We start from the raw sequence: 22,326 nt of genomic DNA, 5'->3' as shown, positions 1-22,326 counted from the left end.
GTCAGAGAGATACGGATCGCACCAGATTCTTTTTTTTTTTTCTTTTTTCTTTTTTTTTTCTAGAGACAGGGTTTCTCTGTGGCTTTGGAGGCTGTCCTGGAACTTGCTCTGTAGACCAGGCTGGCCTCGAACTCACAGAGATCTGCCTGCCTCTGCTTCCGGAGTGCTGGGATTAAAGGCATGCGCTGCCACTTCCTTGCTGGCACCAGGTTCTTGACAGAGTTTTCCATATATTTTGAAATTTATAAGACAGACATCTAGGGTTTTTGGTGTTTGTGATAGAGGGCAGACTAGTCATCTACTGGAGTGTGTGTTTCAGTCCAGAAGGAAGATCCTGTGGCCCGTGTTCCTCTGTGGGAATGTAGTGACCAGTCCCCCATTTTAGCAGCCATTACAGGCTAACTTGTGCTTGTATGGCCTTACTGCTCCTGTCAGAAGTTAGCTGGAGGCGCTGTGCTTTATCTGGGTGTGTTTTATGGACAGAACATAGTAACTGCCCTGGGAGGGCCTATGGGCCATAACAACCAGTTGACCAATCAACACAGGGCGGGTCACCCAAACCTGGGAGCACACCAATCCTGAGACTGTTTCATACCCCTAGACACTCCCCTTTAAGATCCCTGCCTCGAGGTTGCTTGGAGTCTTTCTCCAGCCATCCGACATGGTGGCGGGGTGAAGGGCCTGAGCTAATGGGATTAGCTAGTTAAACATCTACAGTAAAAGACTCCTTGCTTTTGCATCAAAATGGGTCTCTTGGTGATTTTGGGGTTCAGAATTTGGTCACAACAGGAATTATTTTAGAAATAGTGGTGGTGTAAAGATTCAGAATAATTTTCCACGATGGGATGGGTATTTTCTGACAGGAACCTGTAGTCTCATAGGCTTGCCCTCAGGCTGACATACCTGCCTGGCCTCTTTGTTTTTATGACATCTCATATTGTAGGGATGACTTCAGCTCTAGTCTTGGTTTGGTGCCTAGGGGCCAACTTTGAAGCAGTTGCTCCTCGGGGCAGCAATGATGGCTGAGCCAGACTCTACTGTTTGCTCTGCTCTGTCCCAACTGGTTCTGTCTGGTTCATTCAGTTGCTCGGCTGGAATGCAAAGCCAGGCTAGAAGTGTGCTTCCGTGAGCTTGGCGGCCATCTCAGCTTGGGTTTTCTTTCCCTTCTCTCAGTGCTTTAAGACTGAAGTCTGAGCCGGGCGGTGGTGGCGCACGCCTTTAATCCCAGCACTCGGGAGGCAGAGGCAGGCAGATCTTTGTGCGTTCAAGGCCAGGCTGGACCGATAGCCTCCGAAACAATACAGAGAAACCCTGTCTCGTAAAAACCAAAAAAAAAAAAAAAAAAAAGACTTAAGTCTGCCTCCTGGCCTGCCTGCTTCTTTTTAGATTACAAAGCATGTGTGAGTGCCTGCTGCCCTTGGCATATCTGGAGGAAAACTCTCATTGTCTTATGGGAGTCCTTCCACTTATATTTTCATAGCTCCTTCCCTCAGATCTCTGTTTGCATCCTCTACAGTAACTTTCTCTTCAGTGTCTGTGTTGTCTTTTCAGATGATGGCAGCTTCTATAGGCTTTCCCAGAGTCATGTCGCTCCCATGACTGTTCTGCCACTTTCTTAGCCCAGAGCACTTATCTGAGAACACTGCAGAGTAGCTACCGTGGAGGAGGACTGGGTTCCTTCAGCAAATGTGTGTCCGAGTTCAAGCATTCATTGGGGTGATTGTGGTGATCCTGAGTGACTGCTGAGGAGCCAGTGCTAGTGTGGGAGCCCCATCTCATGCACATGAAAATTGGGGAAGTTTTCACAGCTTCTGTATTGGGTGGCTAAGGGGTCCCACTCTGTGCAGCCTAGTCACTACTGGGGCAGCCCTGAGCAGTTTACGACTTAACAACTAGCTGTGGATAGCTTGTCTCTGACCTTTGGGCTGCAGAGGGTCCCTCCTGGGAATCATGGTTTGTGGTCTTCCTGGATAACTAGATTCTCCCTGACCCATTGTTAGGTCTTAAGGTGTCAGGCTGCCCGTACATCTAGAAATGATCCCAACCTGAACTATAGGAGGGTTTCTGGTGGTTAGATTAAAAAATCCAGCATTCCTCAGGGACTTGTGAAACTGGTTCCCATCTGCCGAAAGGAGTCATTTCCCTTACCTCTGACAGAAGGGACCCAGGGCTCCATTGACATAGACCTGTGGGTGCATATCAACACCCCCACTGGCCTCCAGGCTCCCGTAGCCCCTACTCACAAGGACTTGTTATACATTTCAAAGCTCTACCCTGGCCTCTGACCTCAAATCCCTGCTCTCTTTATGCCTCCTGCTCTTCTCACTTTTCTCTCTGTCCCTCCCTTCCTCCCTAGTCTCCCTTTTCTTGCAGATAGCCTTGACCAGTCTGCTTTCTTTTCTCTCTGCTCTGGACTCTTGCAGATGCCACTTATATTTTCTCATTTACCTAAAATAACCTTCACCATGACCGGACCATGGGGCTGTCACGTGGGCAGTGTCTTTACTCCGCCCTCCTCCACCTGATGCCGAACCCCCTCCCACACCTGCATCCTCAGTCACCATCCTTTGTGGAAGCAGCTTCTGCCTGGGCTCTGTGTGGCCTGGTTTGGTTTAAGGGGGGAGGAATCTGCACGATGGAGCCCCCCACACTAGTGAAGGCTGGCTAGCCTCAGGGTGTCCCTATGGTATGGTGGTGTAGCTTAGCTTGGCAGAAAGGAGGACAGTCTAAAGAGACACTTGTGCCTCTCAATCTGTTGAAACAGTGGGCCTCAAAGAAATGGGAATTTGCTCAGGAGTCCCATGCTGGGGGAAGGAAAAGGCTCCAGTCAGACTAGACCCGCCTCCCTGAAATGTCTGTCATGTGGAGGGGTTGAAAGACTACTACAGTTTGTCTTGGGTGATCTGTGGCTTATTAAACAGCCACTACCCCTGTCCCATCTCCTGTCTGTGAAGGACCTAACTAGCATCCCAACAAACATAAAACTCTTTGGAATGTGTCAGTGTTGTCAGCGAGCATCCAAGGCCTAGCATAATTCTCCCGTGTCACTTTGATCCTCCTACCTGAGGTACCCACCAATATATTTCAAATGTGTCTTGATTTATGGCTTTTTAAATTTTGTAACTGTAAAAAATTCATGAAATTGCTACCTCATTGGAACATGGCTTTGGGGAGACCCCAGTCTGTGTTCCCAGTTTGCACCCCCAGATTCTGTGTCACTGGGTGACACTGGGGGAAAGTGGCTATCTACTTGCGCTGCAAACTTGGGCCATTTTTTTTTTTTTTGGTTTTATGAGACAGGGTTTCTCTGTATTGTTTTGGAGGGTGTCCGTCCAGCCCGGCCTCGAACTCACAGAGATCCGCCTGCCTCTGCCTCCCGAGTGCTGGGATTAAAGGAACTTGGGCCATTTTTAATTCCTTGTTGTTTGCCTGTTGCTGTTGGGAATGGGGACAACCAGGTAAACCGTTTTTATAGGGTGACCTGCAGGGGGGTTGCTTGTTGGTGTACAGCAGGTCAGTGAGAGAGAGGGAGGTCTCTGGGGACTTTTGGAGGGTCCCAGAGCATGGCTTCCTGGGGTCTTGCTATCAAGTCCACTTCCTTTCCCCAGGAAGTCTGGGATACATGCTTAGGTCAATTAAGGCTGTCTTCTGCACACTTGGTGTATGCTCGGTACAACTGACCATCTGTTGTAAACTTCTCCTGCTGATAAAATTGTTTAAGGGTAATCCTGGAGCCAGTACAGGTGCACTGGGTTTTGCTGAGGGGTTGCCAAAGTACTCTTTTTTTATGGCCCAGCACTGCAGATACGGTGAAAAACTAAGCTGGCAGGGTTCCCACTTACATGGAGTTCATAGTAAAGTGAAGGAGATAGAGGAAAACTCTTGAGCACAGTGTGAGAAAGGAAGGAAGTCCCCGTGACAGAATAGCTAATGAGAGCAGTTTCAGGAGAGGAAGGCTTATTTTGGCTCAGGCTTCGGTGAGGCACGGTGAGGGGATAGGAACAGAACAAGAGAAGGCAGGAGGAGGAGGAAGAGGAGTGTGCAGGATGCCTGGGAGGCTCTGCTGCTGCTTCCCTGCAGCTGGAATTGGCCTCTGTGCTGAGGTTCTGTGTTCGCCTCAGACCATGCTGTGCTCTGATTTTGGGAACGCAGGGTCTGTCGTCCAGGAGAGTTCCCCCTCCATTACTGCAGTTTCTTCTTGATCCCTGATGGTTTCCTGTGATTGAAGTATATTTTAACTAAAATCAGTAGATATACTCTTTAATTCTTTTGGTAATTGTTAGCAAGAGAAATCTTTTTCCATACCTTCAAAGTGGGAATTTTGCATACAACAACAACATACACACACACACACACACACACACACACACACACACACACACACACGTGCGCGCGCGCGCATACACAGTGAGAGAGATAGATATAGATAGATTATAGATAGATATAGTTGAGTCTTGTTTTTGACTTTTAAAATTCTTTAAAACAAATTTTTAAGATAGCTTTTAAATTTACTTTTATGGGTATGTTTTTGTTTTGTTTTGCCTGCATGTATGTCTGTGCCTTGCTCTCAGATACCAGAAGAGGGCATCAGATCCCCTAGAACTGGAATCACAGATGGCTGTGAGCTGTCCCTACATGGGCACTGGGAACCAAACCCAGGTCCTCTGAAAGAGCAGCCAGTGATCTTAACTACTAAGCCATCTCTCCAGTCCTTTAAAGACAGCTGCTTGCTATGTAGTGCAGGCTGATTGTAAACTTGAGCTCTCTGGACTTGGCCTCACGATGCTGGGATTACAAGCATGTATTACTGTGTTACTGGTGATCAGGGGTGGCGGGGGGCGTCTTAGCTGGTGTTTCAAGGTTCTTGGATTTCTTATTTAAGAATAAAATAAGAATAAGAGCTCACATAGATTAGCAAAAGTAGTAAGGTGACATTATTCAAAGTAAAACGATAATGTAGGTCAGAAATATATTGTTAAGATTGACAGTATATTGTGTGAGTGAAGGTATTAAAGGGTCCTAATAATTGTTTAGGCTTTTATGGGGTTCAAGAGAAGGAGTAGTTTGTTTGCTAAGTGTTGTAGTTTGGGTGGTCCTTTATATGAAGACTTTTTAAAAGATTTATTTATTGCCGGACATTGGTGGTGCACGTCTTTAATCCCAGCACTCGGGAGGCAGAGGCAGGTGGATTTCTGTGAGTTTGAGACCAGCCTGGTCTACCAAGCGAGTTCCAGGACAGGCTCCAAAACAATACAGAGAAACCCTGTCTCGGAAAAAAAAAAGATTTATTTATTTTATTTTATGTGCATGGCTATTTTGTCTGCATGTATATCTATCTGTGCAACACATGCATGTAGGTAGTACTTGGAGAAGCCAGAAGAGGGCATCAGATACCCTAGAACTATACTCTTAACTACTGAGCATTTCTCCATCCACTGATTTCTGTTTTAATTAGCAGATAAAGTTACATTTTCTCCTGGGCATGTACCTTCCCATAACGCATTTTATTTCAGTCATGTGCGTGACCAAGTGTGCATAGGCGTAAGATGGTAAATGGGAGATTCTTCTGCAAAGTTCACTCTGCAGACACGTTTGCCGTATTGTGCTTGTATCCACTGATCGCCACCCCAGCCATGAAATATGACTGCAGGGTTACTTCCCATCTCCCGCAGAAGAAGGGCTGAGACGCACTGAGATGCTCGGGTCCAATGATGAGTCTAGGAACTGGTTTAGCAGTGTGCCCATGCAGCAGAGTAATAGTGGCAGGTTAGGGGCTGTGACCTGTTTGGCCATTGCTTCTTGGCCCTGATGATGGTGCCAGGTATGAGTTACATCTTATGGAGCAAGTGAAGGTGGTCATGAAGTCCCACCCTGAGCGGAGAAACTTGGCAATTGACAGCCGCTGGGAGAGGGAGAGCCAGTTCTCTTTAAGGGTGTAGCTTTTGATAGATTGACCATGCTCTAGAGCCATGGTTCTCAACCTTCCCAGTGCTGCAAGCCTTTATTTTCATTGCTGCTGCATAACTGTAATATTGCTACCTTGTGGTCATACTGTAAATATCTGTATGCAGGTGGTCTTCGGTAACTCCTGTGAAAGGGTTGCGAGCCCCAGGTTGGGAACCCCTGCTCTATAGATGAACATACATCAAGAGTACATGCACAGCACAAACTGCACTCCACCGCCCCTTATGAAAAAGACAAGGTTAGGCGGTGGGTAGGGAAGGGGTGTAGATCTGGGATTAGTTGGGACAGGGAGTATATGTGATCAAAATACAATGTATGAAATTCTCCAAGAACTAATAAAAAGGAAATGGGGAAAAAGGATGACTGCAGGGTATGGAATTCTCACTTAGTGGTTTTTGTTTTGTTTTTAAATCTTGTCAGCACTTCAGATATTTTGCATTGTCTCTTCTCATGTGTTTGGTTTCTGAGGAGAAAGAGCACAGGATTCTTTTTTGTTTTCTTTATGGTTTTTCGAGACAGGGTTTTTCTGTGGCGTTGGAGGCTGTCCTGGAACTCGCTCTTGTAGACCAGGGTGGTCTCGAACTCACAGAGATCCGCCTGCCTCTGTCCTCTCCTCCCCTGGAGTGCTGGGATTAAAGGTATGGGCCACCATGGTTCTCACCTGCAGCCCCCTGTGGTGTGGCGCTTTCTCCCTCAGCTTCTTCTGGGGTTTCCCATCCTCTCTGTAACTGGGGAGCTGTGTACTGGTGGCATGGGCAGCTCAGCACCCCGAGTCTTAAGTGTCTATGGCTTGAGAAGATTCTTAGTTCCTGTTTCTTCCTTCTCCCAGAATTCACAGGAAGTGCTGACTGCCTCTGCAGCTCTTCCCGGCTTCTCTGATTTTCTTTTGGGCCCCTCTTCCTCGGCTGCCATGCTGCTTTTTGGTGTCGGTGGTTTTTCTTGACATGTGTCTGTTTGAATTGGTTGAATTTTGGTGTTTTGGGGGTTTGTGGAATTTCCATTCCTCTGCTAGTTTGTTTGGGTTCTAGACACTTAACTGGATGGGGTCTTTCCCTGAGAGCACCCTCCTTCACTTCCCTAGAGCTCTTTTTAACTTCAGACTGTACATTTTGAATTTCTTTTTGCCCCATTTGCTCTTCTTCTTTTTAAATTGTAGTCCCACATAAGAGTGATTACTAATAACCACAGGGCAGAGTCAGGGTTAGGCTGCATCTCCTCTGCCAAGGACTAGTCCAGTGCTTTTAAATTAAGCTTCAAACAGATTCTTCCAACGGGCAGAAAGTAGTCACACTCTTTGCCAAAATAGCACAAGAACTGTCTTTTAGCCCCGCTGCTAATATTGTTCCCCTCTGAAACCTTTTGATCTGGACTTCAGTAGTACACATGGCTCTCAGAACTATTGTCTTTCGAGTTCCCGCTAGAATGGCCTAGTAAGCACTGCCTATAGCGTTCAACCCCCTTCCTTGTCTGAAGCCCCAAAGGCTTCCACATGCTCTGCAAAAAGAATGGTCAGCTCTGTCACAGCAATACCCCACTCCTGGTATCACCTTCTGTTTTGGTTAGTTTTCTATTGCTGTCATAAAACCCAATGGCCAAAGCAACTTATAAAAGAAAGCATCTAATTTGGGGCTTCAGAGGGAGAGTCCATGATGGCAGAGCACAGGTGTGGCAGCAGGGACAGCTGAGAGTTTACGTTTTGATCTGCAAGTAGGAGGCAGATGAGAGGCACTGGGAATGGTATTTGTCTTGAAACCTCAAAGCCCACCCCCAGTGGCACACCTCTGTGGTGGGATATTTGTACACCGTGTGAAGGTGCATTGTTGAGATTGGTGTAATAAAAGCTGAACGTCAATAGTTAGGCAGGAGGCACGGGCCCAACTTGTGGGCAGAGAGAGAACATAGGAGAAATCTAGGTGCGAGGAGGAATCTAGGTGTGTGAGAGAGACTCAAGACTGGAGGAAGCAGGATGATAGAACATAGATTAGTAGAAATGGGTTAATGTTAGTTATAAGAACTAGTTGGCCTGGGCGTTGGTGACGAATGCCTTTAATCCCAGCACTCGGGAGACAGAGGCAGGCAGATCTCTGTAAGTTTGAGGCTAACCTGGTCTACAATAGCTAGTTCCAGGACAGCCTCCAAAGCCACAGAGAAACCCTGCCTCAAAAAACAAAACAACAACAACAACAACAACAAAAAGAACTAGTTAGCAACAAGCCTAAACTAAGGCTAATTTTCATAATTACCATTAAGTCTCCGTGTCATTATTTGGAAACTGGCTGGTGGACAGAGAAAGATTTGCTCTAACAGGTCCACACCTCCTAATCCTTCCCAAACAGTTCTGCCAACCGGGGAGCAAGTGTTCAAACATGTGAGCCTATGGGGGCCATTGTCATTCAAACCACCATATATGTGGGTTTATAACGTTAGGTTCCTATAGAACTGATTCTTTGAGGCTTTGTCAAACATCCTTGGTGTTAATTGTCTCTCCTCCCTCATCCCCTCCACCCCACAGAAAGAGCCCCTCTCCATTTTTTCCCATTTCTCTGTATCCTCTTGTTCCCCCGCTCCTCACGGTCCCTTTTCACTTTCCTGGTTTCTGTGATTACTAGAAGATGTAGACTCGCATGTGAAGATTTGGAACTAGGAACCAAAGACAAGAGAGAATGTGCAGCATCTGTGTTCCTAGGACAGGATTACCTCACTTAATAGATTTTTTTTTCTGTTTTTATCCATTTTCCTGCAAGTTTCGTTTTTCTTTTAGACAAGATCTCTTTAGGTAGTCCTGGCTGGCCTTGACCACATGGGTGCTTGCTTCTGCCCAAGTGTTGGGAAGGTCTTGGTCTTTTAGTGAATCTGTGACTCTGGATTATGACGTCTGTCTGGTAGGGCAGGATGGTTATAGTGCTAAAGTTGGGATATCCATCATCCCACGTGGAAGGCCAGAGCTGCCTGAAGTTCGGAGTTTTCCTTTTGCCCCTTTTTCCCCCCAAGACCTGGTTTCTCTGTGAAACAGTCCTGGCTGTCCTGCTGTCCTGGAACTCACTCTGTAGACCAGGCTGGCATGGAACTCACAGAGATCCGCCTGCCTCTGTCTCCTGAGCACTGGGATTAAAGGCGTGCGCCACCACTGCCTGGATCCTCTTTCTTTTAAAAGAAGAAATGCCTCAGTTACTTTTCCCCTCCGCATGTCTGAAGCAAAAGGAGATTTTTTCTAAAAGCCATTGATTTCCAGGGTAAATTTTTATTTATTTGAAAGACTTCCTTTTTAATTCTCTGTGTATGTGTGTCTGGGGGGCGGGAGCGCATGAGTGTCGATGTCTGCAGAGGCTGGAAGAGGGCATCTCTCTGATCCCCTGGATCAGTTGTGAGTGTGTGTAAGAGCAGTGTGCACCCTTAACCACAGAGCCATCTTGCCAGCCTTGTGGGCAGTGCTGCCGTGTTCAAGGAAGCTCTTTTCCCTGGCTGGACGCTCCTCACGTGACTCGTCTGTCAGGGGCCTTGCATATTCATAATCATGATTAACTGTCATATCCAGCTCTTACTTACACTCTGCCTATTCCAATTCTTTTCTTTTTTTTTTTTGTTGAGGGGGGGCAGGGTTTGAGACAGGGATTCTCTGTGGCTTTGGAGCCTGTCCTGGTACTAGCTCTTGTAGACCAGGCTGGTCTCTAACTCACAGAGATCCCCTGCCTCTGCCTCCCAAGTGCTGGGATTAAAGGCATGTGCTGCCACTACCCAACTCAGTTCTTTTCTTTTAAAAATTTTTATCAATAATATTCTATGAACATTTACTTAATCTTGTGTATGTGTGTGCAATGGGAAAGATGTTACTGGTATTATTCTAAACAAGAGCACAAAATAAAAGTCACATAGATAGACATGCACAGACACACACACAAACATACACACATAGACACACAGATAAACACAGACACATATGCACAGACACACATGCAGATACACAGACATGCACAGATATACACACACTTAGAGATACACATACAGGTACAGTGACACAGACAACACACACACACCATCCATTAGAAAAAGACAAAGAATACAAATAGATGATTTCTACAGGAAATTTCTTGCACAATTATTTTTAGCAGGATACTAGAAATTTGACCGGTCACTTAAATTATGCTAAACTGTGGCAATTAATTATGGAAAATATGCAGTACTCATGGAATGCTTTCCAGACTACAATATATTTTGTTTTTAAAAATAAAGCAACTTTGGAAATAATATGCACAAAGAATTGTGTCAAATGGGAAATGTTTATGTTAGGAAGTAAGAGACAAATACATGTTTGAACATGTTGAATGTCTCTGGAAGGACAGAGACTGACAGTGGCTGTTTGGAGGTTTGGAAATCAGGGCTGGGGTATAGATTTAGTTTCCATTGCCCCCCTCCTTTCAAATGTTTCACCTAAAGTAGAAGCTACAGATTAAAGCCAGGTGTGGTGGACACCTGTAACCCCAGGGCAGTGTCCCACGCTCAGTCAGTTATCTGTCTGTCTGTCTCCCTACCCTCTCCCTTTCCCTGCCTTCCTCTCATTAACACCAGAATACTGACTAATGGGTTCCTAAAATACAGCCTCACTCAAAGTAGTTCGTTGTTTACCATCTTAGTGTCTCAGTTTCTCAATGGAAGTGGGAGGTGACAGACGTTTTTAAAGTTTTAATGGCAGAATCCTGGGAAGAACTACAATAAGCACATGGTGCCTGAACTCTGAGCCAGGGCCACCTGTGACCCTAGGTTTAAGTTAACCTAGTGAGTTAACCACACTGCAAATTAACCACACTGCAGGTTAGCCACACTTCAGGTTACCACACTAGAGGCTAACCACACTGCGGTTAACCACACTTCAGGTTACCACACTGCGGTTAACCACACTGCAGCTTAGCCACACTGCAGGTTAACCACTCTGTAGGTTAACCACTCTGCAAGTTAGCCACACTGGAGGTTAGCCAGGCTGTAGATTAGCCACACTGCAGGTTAGCCACACTTCAGGTTACCACACTAGAGGCTAACCACACTGCGGTTAACCACACTTCAGGTTACCACACTGCGGTTAACCACACTGGAGGTTAGCCACAATGCAGGTTAGCCGCAATGCAGGTTAGCCACAATGCAGGTTAGCCACACTGCAGGTTAGCCACAATGCAGGTTACTACACTAGAGGCTAACCACACTGCGGTTAACCATACTTCAGGTTACCACACTGCGGTTAACCACACTGCAGGTTAGCCACAATGCAGGTTAGCCACAATGCAGGTTAACCACACTGCGGTTAACCACACTGCAGGTTAGCCACAATGCAGGTTAGCCACACTGGAGGTTAGCCACAATGCAGGTTAGCCACAATGCAGGTTAACCACACTGCAGGTTAGCCACAATGCAGGTTAGCCACACTGCAGGTTAACCATGCTGGAGGTTAGCCACACTGAAGGTTAGCCACACTGCAGGTTAACCATGCTGCAGGTTAACTTACTGAGACTGCAGCAGGTAACAGAGAATTCTTCTGAGAATAGTGTTCTATTGCTGTGAGGGGACACCATTAAAGCATTTAATAGTGGTTTGCTTACAGTTTCAGAGGTTTAGCCCATTGTCATCATGGTGGGAAGTGTGGTGGCTCACAGGCAGACATGGTGCTAGAGAAGTAGCTGAGAGTCCACACTCTGATCTGCAGACAGCAGGAAAAGAGAAACTCTGGCCTCGAAGCCCACCCCCAATGATACATCGTCCAGTAAGGCCACACCTTCTAATCCTTTCAAATGGTGCCACTCCCTAGTTTCCAAATCTGTGAGTCTGTGGGGGCCATTCTCATTTAAACCTCTGCAGTGTGGCTGGGAAAGCAAGTCCTCAGCATGCGGACATCCTGAATCCCAGCCTCCTCCTGCCAGCAGGTCTCTGTCACCTCCCCTGCATTTGCCCTCTTGGTTGAGTGGACTCCCAAAGTACTTCTGGTGACTTGAGTCTGACGGTGTGGAAATCTGATTTCAGGACACATCCTACCTGTTTATCACTGGCCCTGAGGTTGTGAAGTCTGTTACCAATGAGGACGTCACTCAGGAGCAGCTGGGTGGTGCCAAGACACACACCACTGTGTCAGGTGAGAGGTGTGAACATGGCCTTCTTGCTCTCAAAAGGTGAAGCCATTGCCATGCAGGGTTGTGGTGATGTCTTTCTTGCACAAATAAAGCCTGTCTGGGGGTCAGAGAATGGAGTTTACCACTAGCTAACAATAGAGGTCTGGAGGTCTGTACAGACAGACAGGAAGTGACATAGCTAGGCAGAAACAGGATATAACCAGGGAGAAACAGGAAATTGCTCTCTTCTCTGCTGAGATGCTTAGGAGGTAAGGTGTGCTGTGGCTTTTTTTTTTTTAATTGTAAAACTATTAGCTAATGGCTAGGGCTTCTTACTGGCTATCTCTCTCTTAATTATTAACCCAAACTACTAATCTGTATATTTTACATGGCCTTATCTTACTGGAGAATGCCTGACGTGTCCTATCTTCTCAGTCTCTACATGGCTTCTCTTTGTGGCCTCTCTTTCCTCTTTCCCAGCATTCTCCTCATCTCCTGCTCCCGCCTATCTTCCTGCCTCTACTGGCCAATCAGTGTTTTATTCATCAACCAATAAGAGAAGAACACCCCCTGTCACAGGGTGGTGAAAGGTTGTTAAAAAATGTCACTTTACCAACACCTAGGAAGACCGTGACTTATGGCCACAGAATCGATAGGCAAATTGCAGCCTCAGACTTAAGTAGTAGGTTATCACTAATGCCCCACCCACACCCTTGTGCAGCACACGGGCTAGGCCAGCTCTTCTCCACGGTCCCTCATTGTCCGTAACATGATCTTGGAGCCCATATGCGTGGTCGTATGTAGGTGTGATTTACATGTGTACAACTGAACTACAGAGGAATGGTCTGGGATGGTATCTTGTGACTTACCTTTGGCATTTAAGCAAAAGTTTTTCTGTCACACCCCACTGCACCCCAAATATTCTAGCTGCTGGAAGTACAGGCAGTCACGAGCCAACTTTGTTTCTATGTATTTGCTAACTTTGAACAGTTCATATAAGTAGAGTCATACAACAATCATGTCTTTTAAACATTTTTAGTAGTTATTGTATTTATTGTATAAAATGTGTCCGTTTTCATACATGTCTATCAGGTACTTTGTATTTACCCCATTTCCTCTCTCATTTTAAAAATATTTATTTATTATGTATACAGTGTTCTATCTGTGTCGCGTCTGCTGCGCGGCCTGTGTCCGAGAATTTGCGGAGGGTGTCGGGGATTGACAACACAGAGACTTGTTCAACGATGTAAAAAAACTTTAAGCAGGCCCCAAAAAGGCTCAAGAAAACTTCCTAAGAAAGGCTCACCAGAAAAGCTTCTGCTGTTCTCCTCTACCCTGGCTGGTTCTGCTCTGACCCCAAAAACTGATCTGGGCGTGGCAGAAGAGGCGGTTAGTCTTTGGACAAGGTCGAGGTCAGAGCGGTTTCTGTGGGCAGGCCTTTTCCAGGAACTTATTGTCCCGGGCATTGTATTGTTTTTAGTAAACATGGTTTTAGTAAACATTGTCTTACAGCTGCCTACTCCCAGGCAGAAGGGGAAGTGGGTCTCTGCTCAAGGTCTGGTGTTCCCACAATTCACCCCTTTTTATTTTTAAATGAGGCACTCCTGGCTTAGGTCAAGTAGGGTCACCCTCCCTTTCCCGTCCTTGGGGGACCTTGAACCCCTGTCTTAGGCGGGAGGGGTCTTCCCCACAGGTTGCCCGTCAACAGAGCGCCCCAACTTTAAATCATCTGTAACCAACCTTCATGGCTATCGGGATTGCCATGGGCTAAGCTAAGCAATACTTGGTTACGGATCTCTTGCCTCTGGAACAAGGCACGTTTGAGCTCGGCATAAAGCCAGAATGCCTACCGCCACTGCCACCATTTCCAGGACCCCCATAGACATAGCGCCTCTCCATTACCGTACCCATCACCAGATCTGTGCCATAACATTCTACCAGCCTTCGTCTGTTACAAGGGTAACCCGCATGTGATTTACATTTACAATTTGATAAAGCTTACAATCGTTCCAAGATCTGCTCAGGAAAGCATTTAGAAAGTGCACTTGCACCGATACATTAGGTACAATCATTGATGTTACACATGTAGCATTATGAAAAATATGAACAATAGGCTTGTTGCACTATCCACAGAGCACCAATTTGTTCCTGTGGTAATGCAGTTTGTTGATTTAACGTCAGCTGATTATGTGACTTGAGTCAAAGTCTCCTTTTTGTCGCATTAGGACAAGTTGCATTTCTCCAGAAAAATACACTGGCCTAGGCGCGATTCCAGAAACAGGAATCACCAAGTCTGATATTTCAAGTGACCATGTCCTGCTCAAATACTGAAAAGAGGCTTTTGCCCCTCATCACAGTCCATACCAATGTCCAAATGTTTTAAATGGGTCCTTTTTTCTCTATTGGCTTCACGATGAAAACTCATGGGTCCGGAAGGTTGATGCAGCAGGTCTGTTGAGAAACTGGAAATCTCGAACCGACTGTTTTCTTTCTTTCTTGGGCTCTAGATTCGATGACAGCAAGGCTCAGGAACACTGATTTAGGAGATCTCACTCAAACTGGCTTAGGTAGGCTCCCATGGTCTCAGGTCCAGTTTTTCTCTGCTCCATGCCAAAGCTTTTATTCTTTTCCTACAAGAAAACACAAACATGCCCTCGACCCCAAATTAGGGTCTTCTCCACTGTTTAGTGCATGGATGTCTCCATTTGACCTGAGCAATGGTTGCTCAAGTTCCATCATGCCAGAATCTGTCTGAAGCTCACTGGCATTCACATTATAAAATTTTTAAATGAGGAGTGTATTATTTGATGAGTCATATGGGGACTGGGGACACTATTCCCCCTTTTTTATTTTCTAAAAAAAAATTTCTTTTTTGAACTGTTGAAGCTGGACCATAACAGTAGAAGGATTTGTCTACCCTCCTTGGTTGACTATCTAGGTAAATTGGGATTACTACTTAGATTATTTGTAGATGCCCATTAAAAAGGACATATCCATTAAATATTTCCCAAAAACTTCTGAAAATCACTCAAAGATTGTAAACTATACTGTGTCCAAATAACTTTTGAAAATTATTTGAAGTCTGTGAGCAGTCTTTCCCAATCTAACCTGTAGAGCTCTCACTAGCTGACAAGGCCTCGTTTGCATCTTAAATTTTTCTGTTAAAACATTAACAGACTGGCTGGATGTTCCTTTTGTCTATATTTAACGCAATCTAGGTAGCTTCTTAACTATTTTTGAAGGGATTTAAGTATCCTTTTAATCATATAAGCAGTTCACAGTCACGCATTCACAATCACATTTCATACATACCTGTGTGGCCACACCATACATTCAGAACATGCATCTTTCAGTCATCCTTTTTCCCTAGGTCATGATTAGTCTGTTGCAATGAAGCTTCCTTAACTGAAATCTATGTAAAAGAACAACTCCAGCCAATCCTTGAACTAAGAGGTTAAAAAGTCCTGTATGTTCTTTATCATTCCTCCATTTGAGCTACAGTTATGGGGTACAGCCATACCTACTCCTTGTAACTCTGTAGATGCAAGGTGGAGAGGTCAGGCTTTTGGCCAAAAGTTTTTAGACTCACAAAATAGAACTTAAATGTAAACAAAATTTTCCACTCCATATACCTTTGTCTTTTTCTTTTTCTTTACTTAATACCAGTACCTCTTTTCTGTTACCAATTTTTTTGAGTCAGGGTTTCTCTGTATTGTTTGAGGCTGTCAGTCCAGCCCGGCCTCGAACTCACAGAGATCCGCCTGCCTCTGCCTCCCAAGTGCTGGGATTAAAGGCGTGCGCCACCAATGCCCAGCTATTCACCCATTTTCCATCCACCCTTCAACTGAGGGCAACCTCTCAATTTTTCTTTCTTACTGGAGATATAATCCAATCCACCCTCCAACTGAGGGCGACCTCTCAGGGTCCCCTTACTTTCCTGACCTTTGTCAGGCGAAGGCCTGGAGATTTAATCTGGTACCCCTAGCTTGGTACCCCTTTTTAACACATCTGCATAGCCTTACTTACTGGATCCCCTTTACTTTCCTGACCTCAGTGGATCAGGCAAAAGACTGGAGATTTTTTATTTTATTTCTTATTTTACCTCTTTTTTTTTTTTTCTTAGACTGGGTTTCTCTCTATCCTTTTGGAGGCTGTCCTGGAACTGGCTCTATAGACCAGGATGGCCTCATTCCTTCCCATCTCTGCCTCCCGAGTGTTGGGATTAAAGGCGTGTGCCACCAACACCCGGCTCTCTGAAAATCATGGCGAACATCCTCCCAATCTGGGATACTTAAGCCTCCCCCAATAATGAACCATGGACTCGCACGTTCAATCCATTTTAGAAAGCCTTCCATGGTTGTAGTCCCCTGTTCTTCAAGTAACTTTTTACGTGATACTGTAATTTAAACTTCCAGAGACTATTTCCCATCGTTTCTTTTCCTATTTTCCTCCATCTGTCCCTGGCTGGCATGCCAGAAGAAGGCATCAGATCTCATTACAGATGGTTGTGAGCCACCATGTGGTTGCTGGGAATTGAACTCAGGACCTCTGAAAGAACAAGCATTGCTCTTAACCTCTGAGCCATTTCTCCAGCCCCCCATTTCCCTTTCTTGGCTCCCTCTTTTGATTCTCTTTCTCTTCTCAGATTATCTCTTTTGAACTTCCATATGGGTGTGTATATATGTGTGTTTGCATGCGAGTCTGCACACATGCGTGTGTGTGTGTGTGTGTGTGTGTGTGTGTGTGTACATTGCATTTATGTGAGTGTGGTGAGGGACACACCACGGTGTTCATGTGGAGGTTGGAGAACAACTGGTAGCAATTGCTTCTCTCTTTCTATTATGTGGGTCCCAGGGATGAAACTTAGATTGTCTGGCTGGGCCACAAGTACCTTTTCCTGCTGAGCCATCTCACTGGCCCATGGTTATATGTTTTCTAAAGTCTCAATTCCATATAATGTATAGATGATGGGGGAAGTCCTTCTGTATATATGTTTCTCTTATTGGTTGATATATAAAACACTGTCTGACCAATGAGGCAGAAAGATAGGTGGGACAAGGACAAGGAGAATTCTGGGAAAGGTAGGCAGAGAGGGCCCACTAAAACAGTTGCCATGTAGGCTGCCAATGGAGAACATGTTCAGACCCTTCTCCAGTAAGATAAGACCACGTAGAAATACTTAGATTACTAGAAATGGGTTAATAATTAAGACAGAGCTAGCCAATAAGAAACCCTAGTCATTGGCCAAGAGTTTTATAATTAATATAGCATCTCAGTGTGTTTATTTGGGGTTGAGGCGGCTGCAGGACCAGGCTGGTGGGAAAAGAACCTCCACAGCATATAGATGCATAACTATTAACTAAATTGTTTATTTTAGAGATAGGATCTCACTGAGTTGCCCAGGTTGGCCTTGTATTCTTAATCTTCCTGCCTCAGCCTCTTGAGAGCTAGGATTACTATTCACTGTCCCAGACCCCCTCACCCCCACCCCTGTGATGGAGCTTACACCGAGGGCATCCAGCATGATAGAAAGCTGCTGTACCACTGAGTCCCAGGCCTAGCCCCAACATGTCTTGTTTATTCACTGACAGACAGTTGGGTTTTATAACATATATATGTTTGTGTTTATAGCATAATATCCTGTTATAAACATTTGTATGACATTTTTATTTCTTGCTGGCACATGCCCAGGTATGAGTGGAATAGCTGTTGATCTTTGTGAGGATCTGCCAGACTGCCTTACAGAATGTTGTGCCAGTTTATAAATGATTTTTAGGTAATAGAGATCAGTCTTGTTGAGAATACTCGTCTCATCAGATAGTCATCGAGTACCTGTGTGTGAAGCATTGTGCTGGGGGTGCTAGGAATGTGTCTGTGGAGACAACCCTGTCCACATGGCAGTTACTTACTAGTAAGGGAGATGGGTACTACAAGACACAAACAGAACATCATGTAGTGCATTCAAGGTGCTAAGTTCATGCTGAGTTCTGTGGGAAAAGAACAAGCCGTCAGACATTGGGTCGTTGAGGTTCCCCCCCTGGGCTAGGGTAGGGCTCACAATGAGGGTGCTAGGTGAGTATTCCTGGAGAGGCTCCCTGTGGGTGTTGAGGGGGAAGCACCCAGGCAGGGGCAGTAGCTTATACGAAGGCCAAGGAGTAGGAGAGGGCTGACTGCATGTTGAACAGCAAGGGGCGTGACCTGATATCCTGATTTCCCACAGAAATCCCCCTCTGGCTGCTCCGAGGACATAGGTGACCACTGGCCCCTGGGCCTTGCATCCTCTCTGTGTTCTCAGGTGTGGCCCATAGAGCTTTTGACAATGATGTGGATGCCCTGTGTAACCTGCGCGAGTTCTTCAACTACCTGCCGCTTAGCAGCCAGGACCCAGCTCCAGTCCGAGAGTGCCATGACCCCAGGTGGGTGGCGGCAGGCTTGCTCTTCTCTGGCCTTCTGGCCGCTCTGTCCTGACAGGACTTCATGTCAGCTTGGAGCAGCTTGCAGAGATGTCAACAAGGTCCCAGCTGTGGTGATGTTGGGGGCATCTGGGGACAGGAGCGACTCTGGTTTTGGCTTTGGGGATGGGAGAGACTACACAAGTTTGTTAAGACTTTTGAGTTGTCCAAAATTGGAGATTGCAGATTTTTGAGGTCGTGATGAGGAACAGCCAAAGTGTTGTCTGCACATGGCCTTAGGAGATGTGCTGTGTGGACAGCTTTGCTGAGCACCTTGTAAAGACTTCAGATCCAATGTACAAGCAGGGTGTGGTGGCGCACGCCTTTAACCCCAGCACTCAGGAGGCAGGGGCAGGGGGATCTGGGGTTGAGGTCAGCCTGCTGCAGAGAGAGTTCCAGGACAGCCATGACTCCCAGAGAAACCCTTCTCAGAAAACAAAAGGACCCCAGATCCCCATGCTTTGGGCCCTTTGCCTTGCCACAGAGCAGGGTGGAGGCCGAGCAGGGAACCACTGCCATGCTTCTGTTTCTTCAGATTACAAAACTCACTTGACCTGGCCTTCCATGTTGATGGAGTTCAGAATCGCATCCTGTGGTTAGAGGCTGTCCTCAGGAACCTAGGCTCTGAGTGCCCTGGACATGTGCTTCCCAGAGTCCCACTCCTCAGTGGACATAGTTCATGGGGCCACAGGAAGGGTGGACCACAGGGAAGCGGCTTTTTCTAAGTATTTGTACACTTACTATTGGTACTCTTGAAGGGTTTGGGACATCATTAGAAGAGTGTGGCTGAGGGTCCCAGCATGTCTGAGTAGCATACCTTGACACAGGGAAGATGTTTAAGACGTAAGGACTGACTCCTTTTTCAGCGGAGGTGGAGCCTAGTACACAGCAGAGCTTTCTGGAAAGTTGGTTTGGTCTGGCCAAGGTCAGACCCTATACTTGGGGAGGGGGGTCACTCTAGTCCCCAGCTGCCCACAGGGGGCAGGGAGGGCTAAGAGCCTGGTGGAGAGAGGAGGTTTGTGGGGTGTGATCTGTTGGGTTCTTCAGCGAAGTGGGGCACAGCTCTGGATTGATCTCCCTGCCATGTCAGAGAAAGAGCTACAGGCCAGGGTATGACTGTTTGGTCCTAAGTGATTCTGTGCAGTGGGCCTGAGCTTTGCTGCTTAAAGGGGCTGTAGCTGGTTAACCTGCGGGGGTTGGGGGGATGAGAACCACCGTGGCTCCTTGCTCTTCTGTCTTGGATGCTGCAGGAAGTCTTTGTCCTGTTATCTCCAGTGTCCTTTACAGCCCGTGCTGGATCTCCAGCATGGGAACGTTCCAGAAGGGCAAACGAAAGAGCTACAGTCAGGAGTAATCTTCTTGTTATTATTATTTTTGCTGTTTTTTGTTTTCTTTTGTTTTTAAACACATGAGTTGGTATTGCACTCAGGTTCTATTTAGTGACATGATGACAGCGACGGCGTCTGTGAAGGTCCAGTGAGAACTCATCATCCAGTCCACGAGTGGTGTTTCCTTCATTTCCTTCTTGACTCCCCCAGGATGGTGGTTTCTGCACTGACTCCATTTTTGTCTTTTTCTAGTGACCGTCTGGTTCCTGAGCTGGACACAATCGTCCCTTTGGAGTCAAGCAAAGCCTATGACATGCTGGACATCATACACTCAGTAAGCGCCCTGTCCTGTCCTGTCTTTTCCTGTCCTATCCTTTCCTGTCCTGTCCTCACTCAGCCTCAGCCATGTCATTGTGCTTTGACCTAGCAGGATGTGTTTGACTTGGTCTCAACGTCAGCACATTGTGGGTGGGAAATGCAGTGGCCGGTGGCCAGGGACCATCAGCAGGAAGTTCTCGTACGAGCTAGTAGCGCTAACATCTTGAGGGCTCAGATGGACTTGAGGGTTGAGTCAGCAGAGAGCTGGGGGGCGGGGGTTAGAAGGCACTGAGGTACCCAGAATTGGTGCCATATCCTGGCTTGGAGTGAGGCAGGGTTGAGCTTTGTTGGGTGTTACCATTAGGCACCTCTGGTCAGGATGTCTTCCTATAGAGTGAGGAATAAGTGTGAGGTCAGGATGGCCGACCTCTCTTCCTTCCTGTACTTGTACCTGTGTCCTGGTTTCATCAGGAAGGCAGCTGTTGAGCTCTCGGCACATTTGCGGGTGACAGGTGTCTCCTGCACACACACATTTTCCCTTACAGCCCTTGCTGGGTGGAATGCTGATGGTTCTGTGGGCTCAACCCGGCCTGGAACCTGTTTCTCTTCCCTTATTCTGGGAGCCTGCTGGAAGCAGCAGGCATGGCCAGGCTGCCCCTCCTCAGGCTGTGTTCTATATCATTGAGCAATAAATCTGACTATAAACTCCAGGGGAATATTCACAAAAGATTTCAAATGAGGGCAGAAGGAAAACATTAAGCTTAACAAAACAAAAATTACAAATAATTGGCTGGTTCCATGGCTGAGTAGGCCTGCACCAAGCTGGACATCATACACATCATACACCCCAGGACCTCCTGGTAAAAAGAGAGCTGACCTATGAGTTGTTATCTGACCTCCATATGCACACTGAGACACATACACACGTGCTCACATACACACACAGAAATGTTTTCATAATTTGCAGAGATGATATGATGACTGGTCTTGGTTGTCAACCAAGATCAATTAAAACCCGAGTTGCCAGGAACTCCTGTGAGGGATTTTGTTAGTCAGATTATTGAAGCAGAAAGACTCACGCTAAACCGTGGTCACACCTCTGGTACAGCCCAGATAAAGAAAATGGAAGAAGGGGACTTTGCTTGTGCCCTCACTCACTGGCAAGTTCATCTGTCCTGTTCCTGTGGACAGTATTAAATCTAGTTTTTTCAGGATCTCAGTACACACTGAAGACCAGCTGAGACATCTAGACCTGTGAACCAAACGGCCACCAGACTGTAGCATTTCTGTCATCAGCCAGCCATTGTTGGCCTATCCAGACCACATGCTGTGAGACAGGGGAATACCTTCCCTTTTCATCTATAGCTATCTCTATGTGCAGACTCAGTTCTGTTCCTTTATAGAGCCTTGATTAATACAGTTGGCTCAGTGGTTAAGATGCTTTCTGTAGAAGACCTAAGTTTTGGTCACAGTATCCACATGATATCCCACAACCATCTGTAACTCCAGCTCCAAGGGATCAGATGCCACCCTCTTCTGGCCTCTGCAGGCATTGCACACACATGATGCACATATGCACACTGAACACTCACACACAGAAAAACAATGGAAAATATTTTAAAATTACAAACAGTACTGCTCTAGACATAGATACTTAACTGCTAAGACAAAAGTACCCCCAATACCTGCAAAGAAATCTGTTAAATGGTTTCTGAAGGAAAATGTTAACTAAATGGCAGAATTCTATTGTTGTTGGTTTTGAGACAGGGTAACCTGTCTGTGTAACCACCCTGGCTGTCTTGGAACTCACTCTGTAGACCATTCAGGCTTTGAACTCACAGAGATCTGCCTGCTTTCTGCCTCCCAAGTGCTGGGATTAAGGGTGTGTGCCACACCTTCATACTGAATGATAGATCTGTAACAATGAATGAAAACACTGTATCAAAACTTCTGGACTGTGCTTCAAACAGAGACAGAAGAATACATGTCTTGAAACAGTAAAAATGATAGAAATGACTAGGCAAATTTAGTTTCAAATTAAAAATATAGGGACCTTTTCCCAGAAAGCATCCTAAATATAACACAACTACAGATAAATGAAGAAGCTAGTCATGCAGGAGGTGAGTCAGGGCAGACTTAGCGTGTGGAGATATGGCTGTGTTCCTCAACATG

The 22,326-nt window shown here is 46.2% G+C and overlaps 1 protein-coding gene across 1 annotated transcript in view; it reads left to right on the top strand.

The window, feature by feature from the left end:
* Window positions 1-22,326, top strand: part of Pccb (propionyl-CoA carboxylase subunit beta) — a 66,594-nt gene that overhangs the window by 31,933 nt on the left and 12,335 nt on the right. The window contains exons 7-9 of the mRNA XM_005072016.4: window positions 11,971-12,079; window positions 18,352-18,472; window positions 20,089-20,170. Of these exons, the coding sequence (XP_005072073.3) occupies window positions 11,971-12,079; window positions 18,352-18,472; window positions 20,089-20,170 (312 nt within the window). The remainder of the gene's footprint in view (window positions 1-11,970; window positions 12,080-18,351; window positions 18,473-20,088; window positions 20,171-22,326) is intronic.

Source organism: Mesocricetus auratus, unplaced genomic scaffold (assembly GCF_017639785.1).
Source record: "Mesocricetus auratus isolate SY011 unplaced genomic scaffold, BCM_Maur_2.0 Super-Scaffold_100691, whole genome shotgun sequence".
Lineage (NCBI taxonomy): Eukaryota > Metazoa > Chordata > Mammalia > Rodentia > Cricetidae > Mesocricetus > Mesocricetus auratus.
This window is presented reverse-complemented; position numbering and strand designations above follow the sequence as displayed.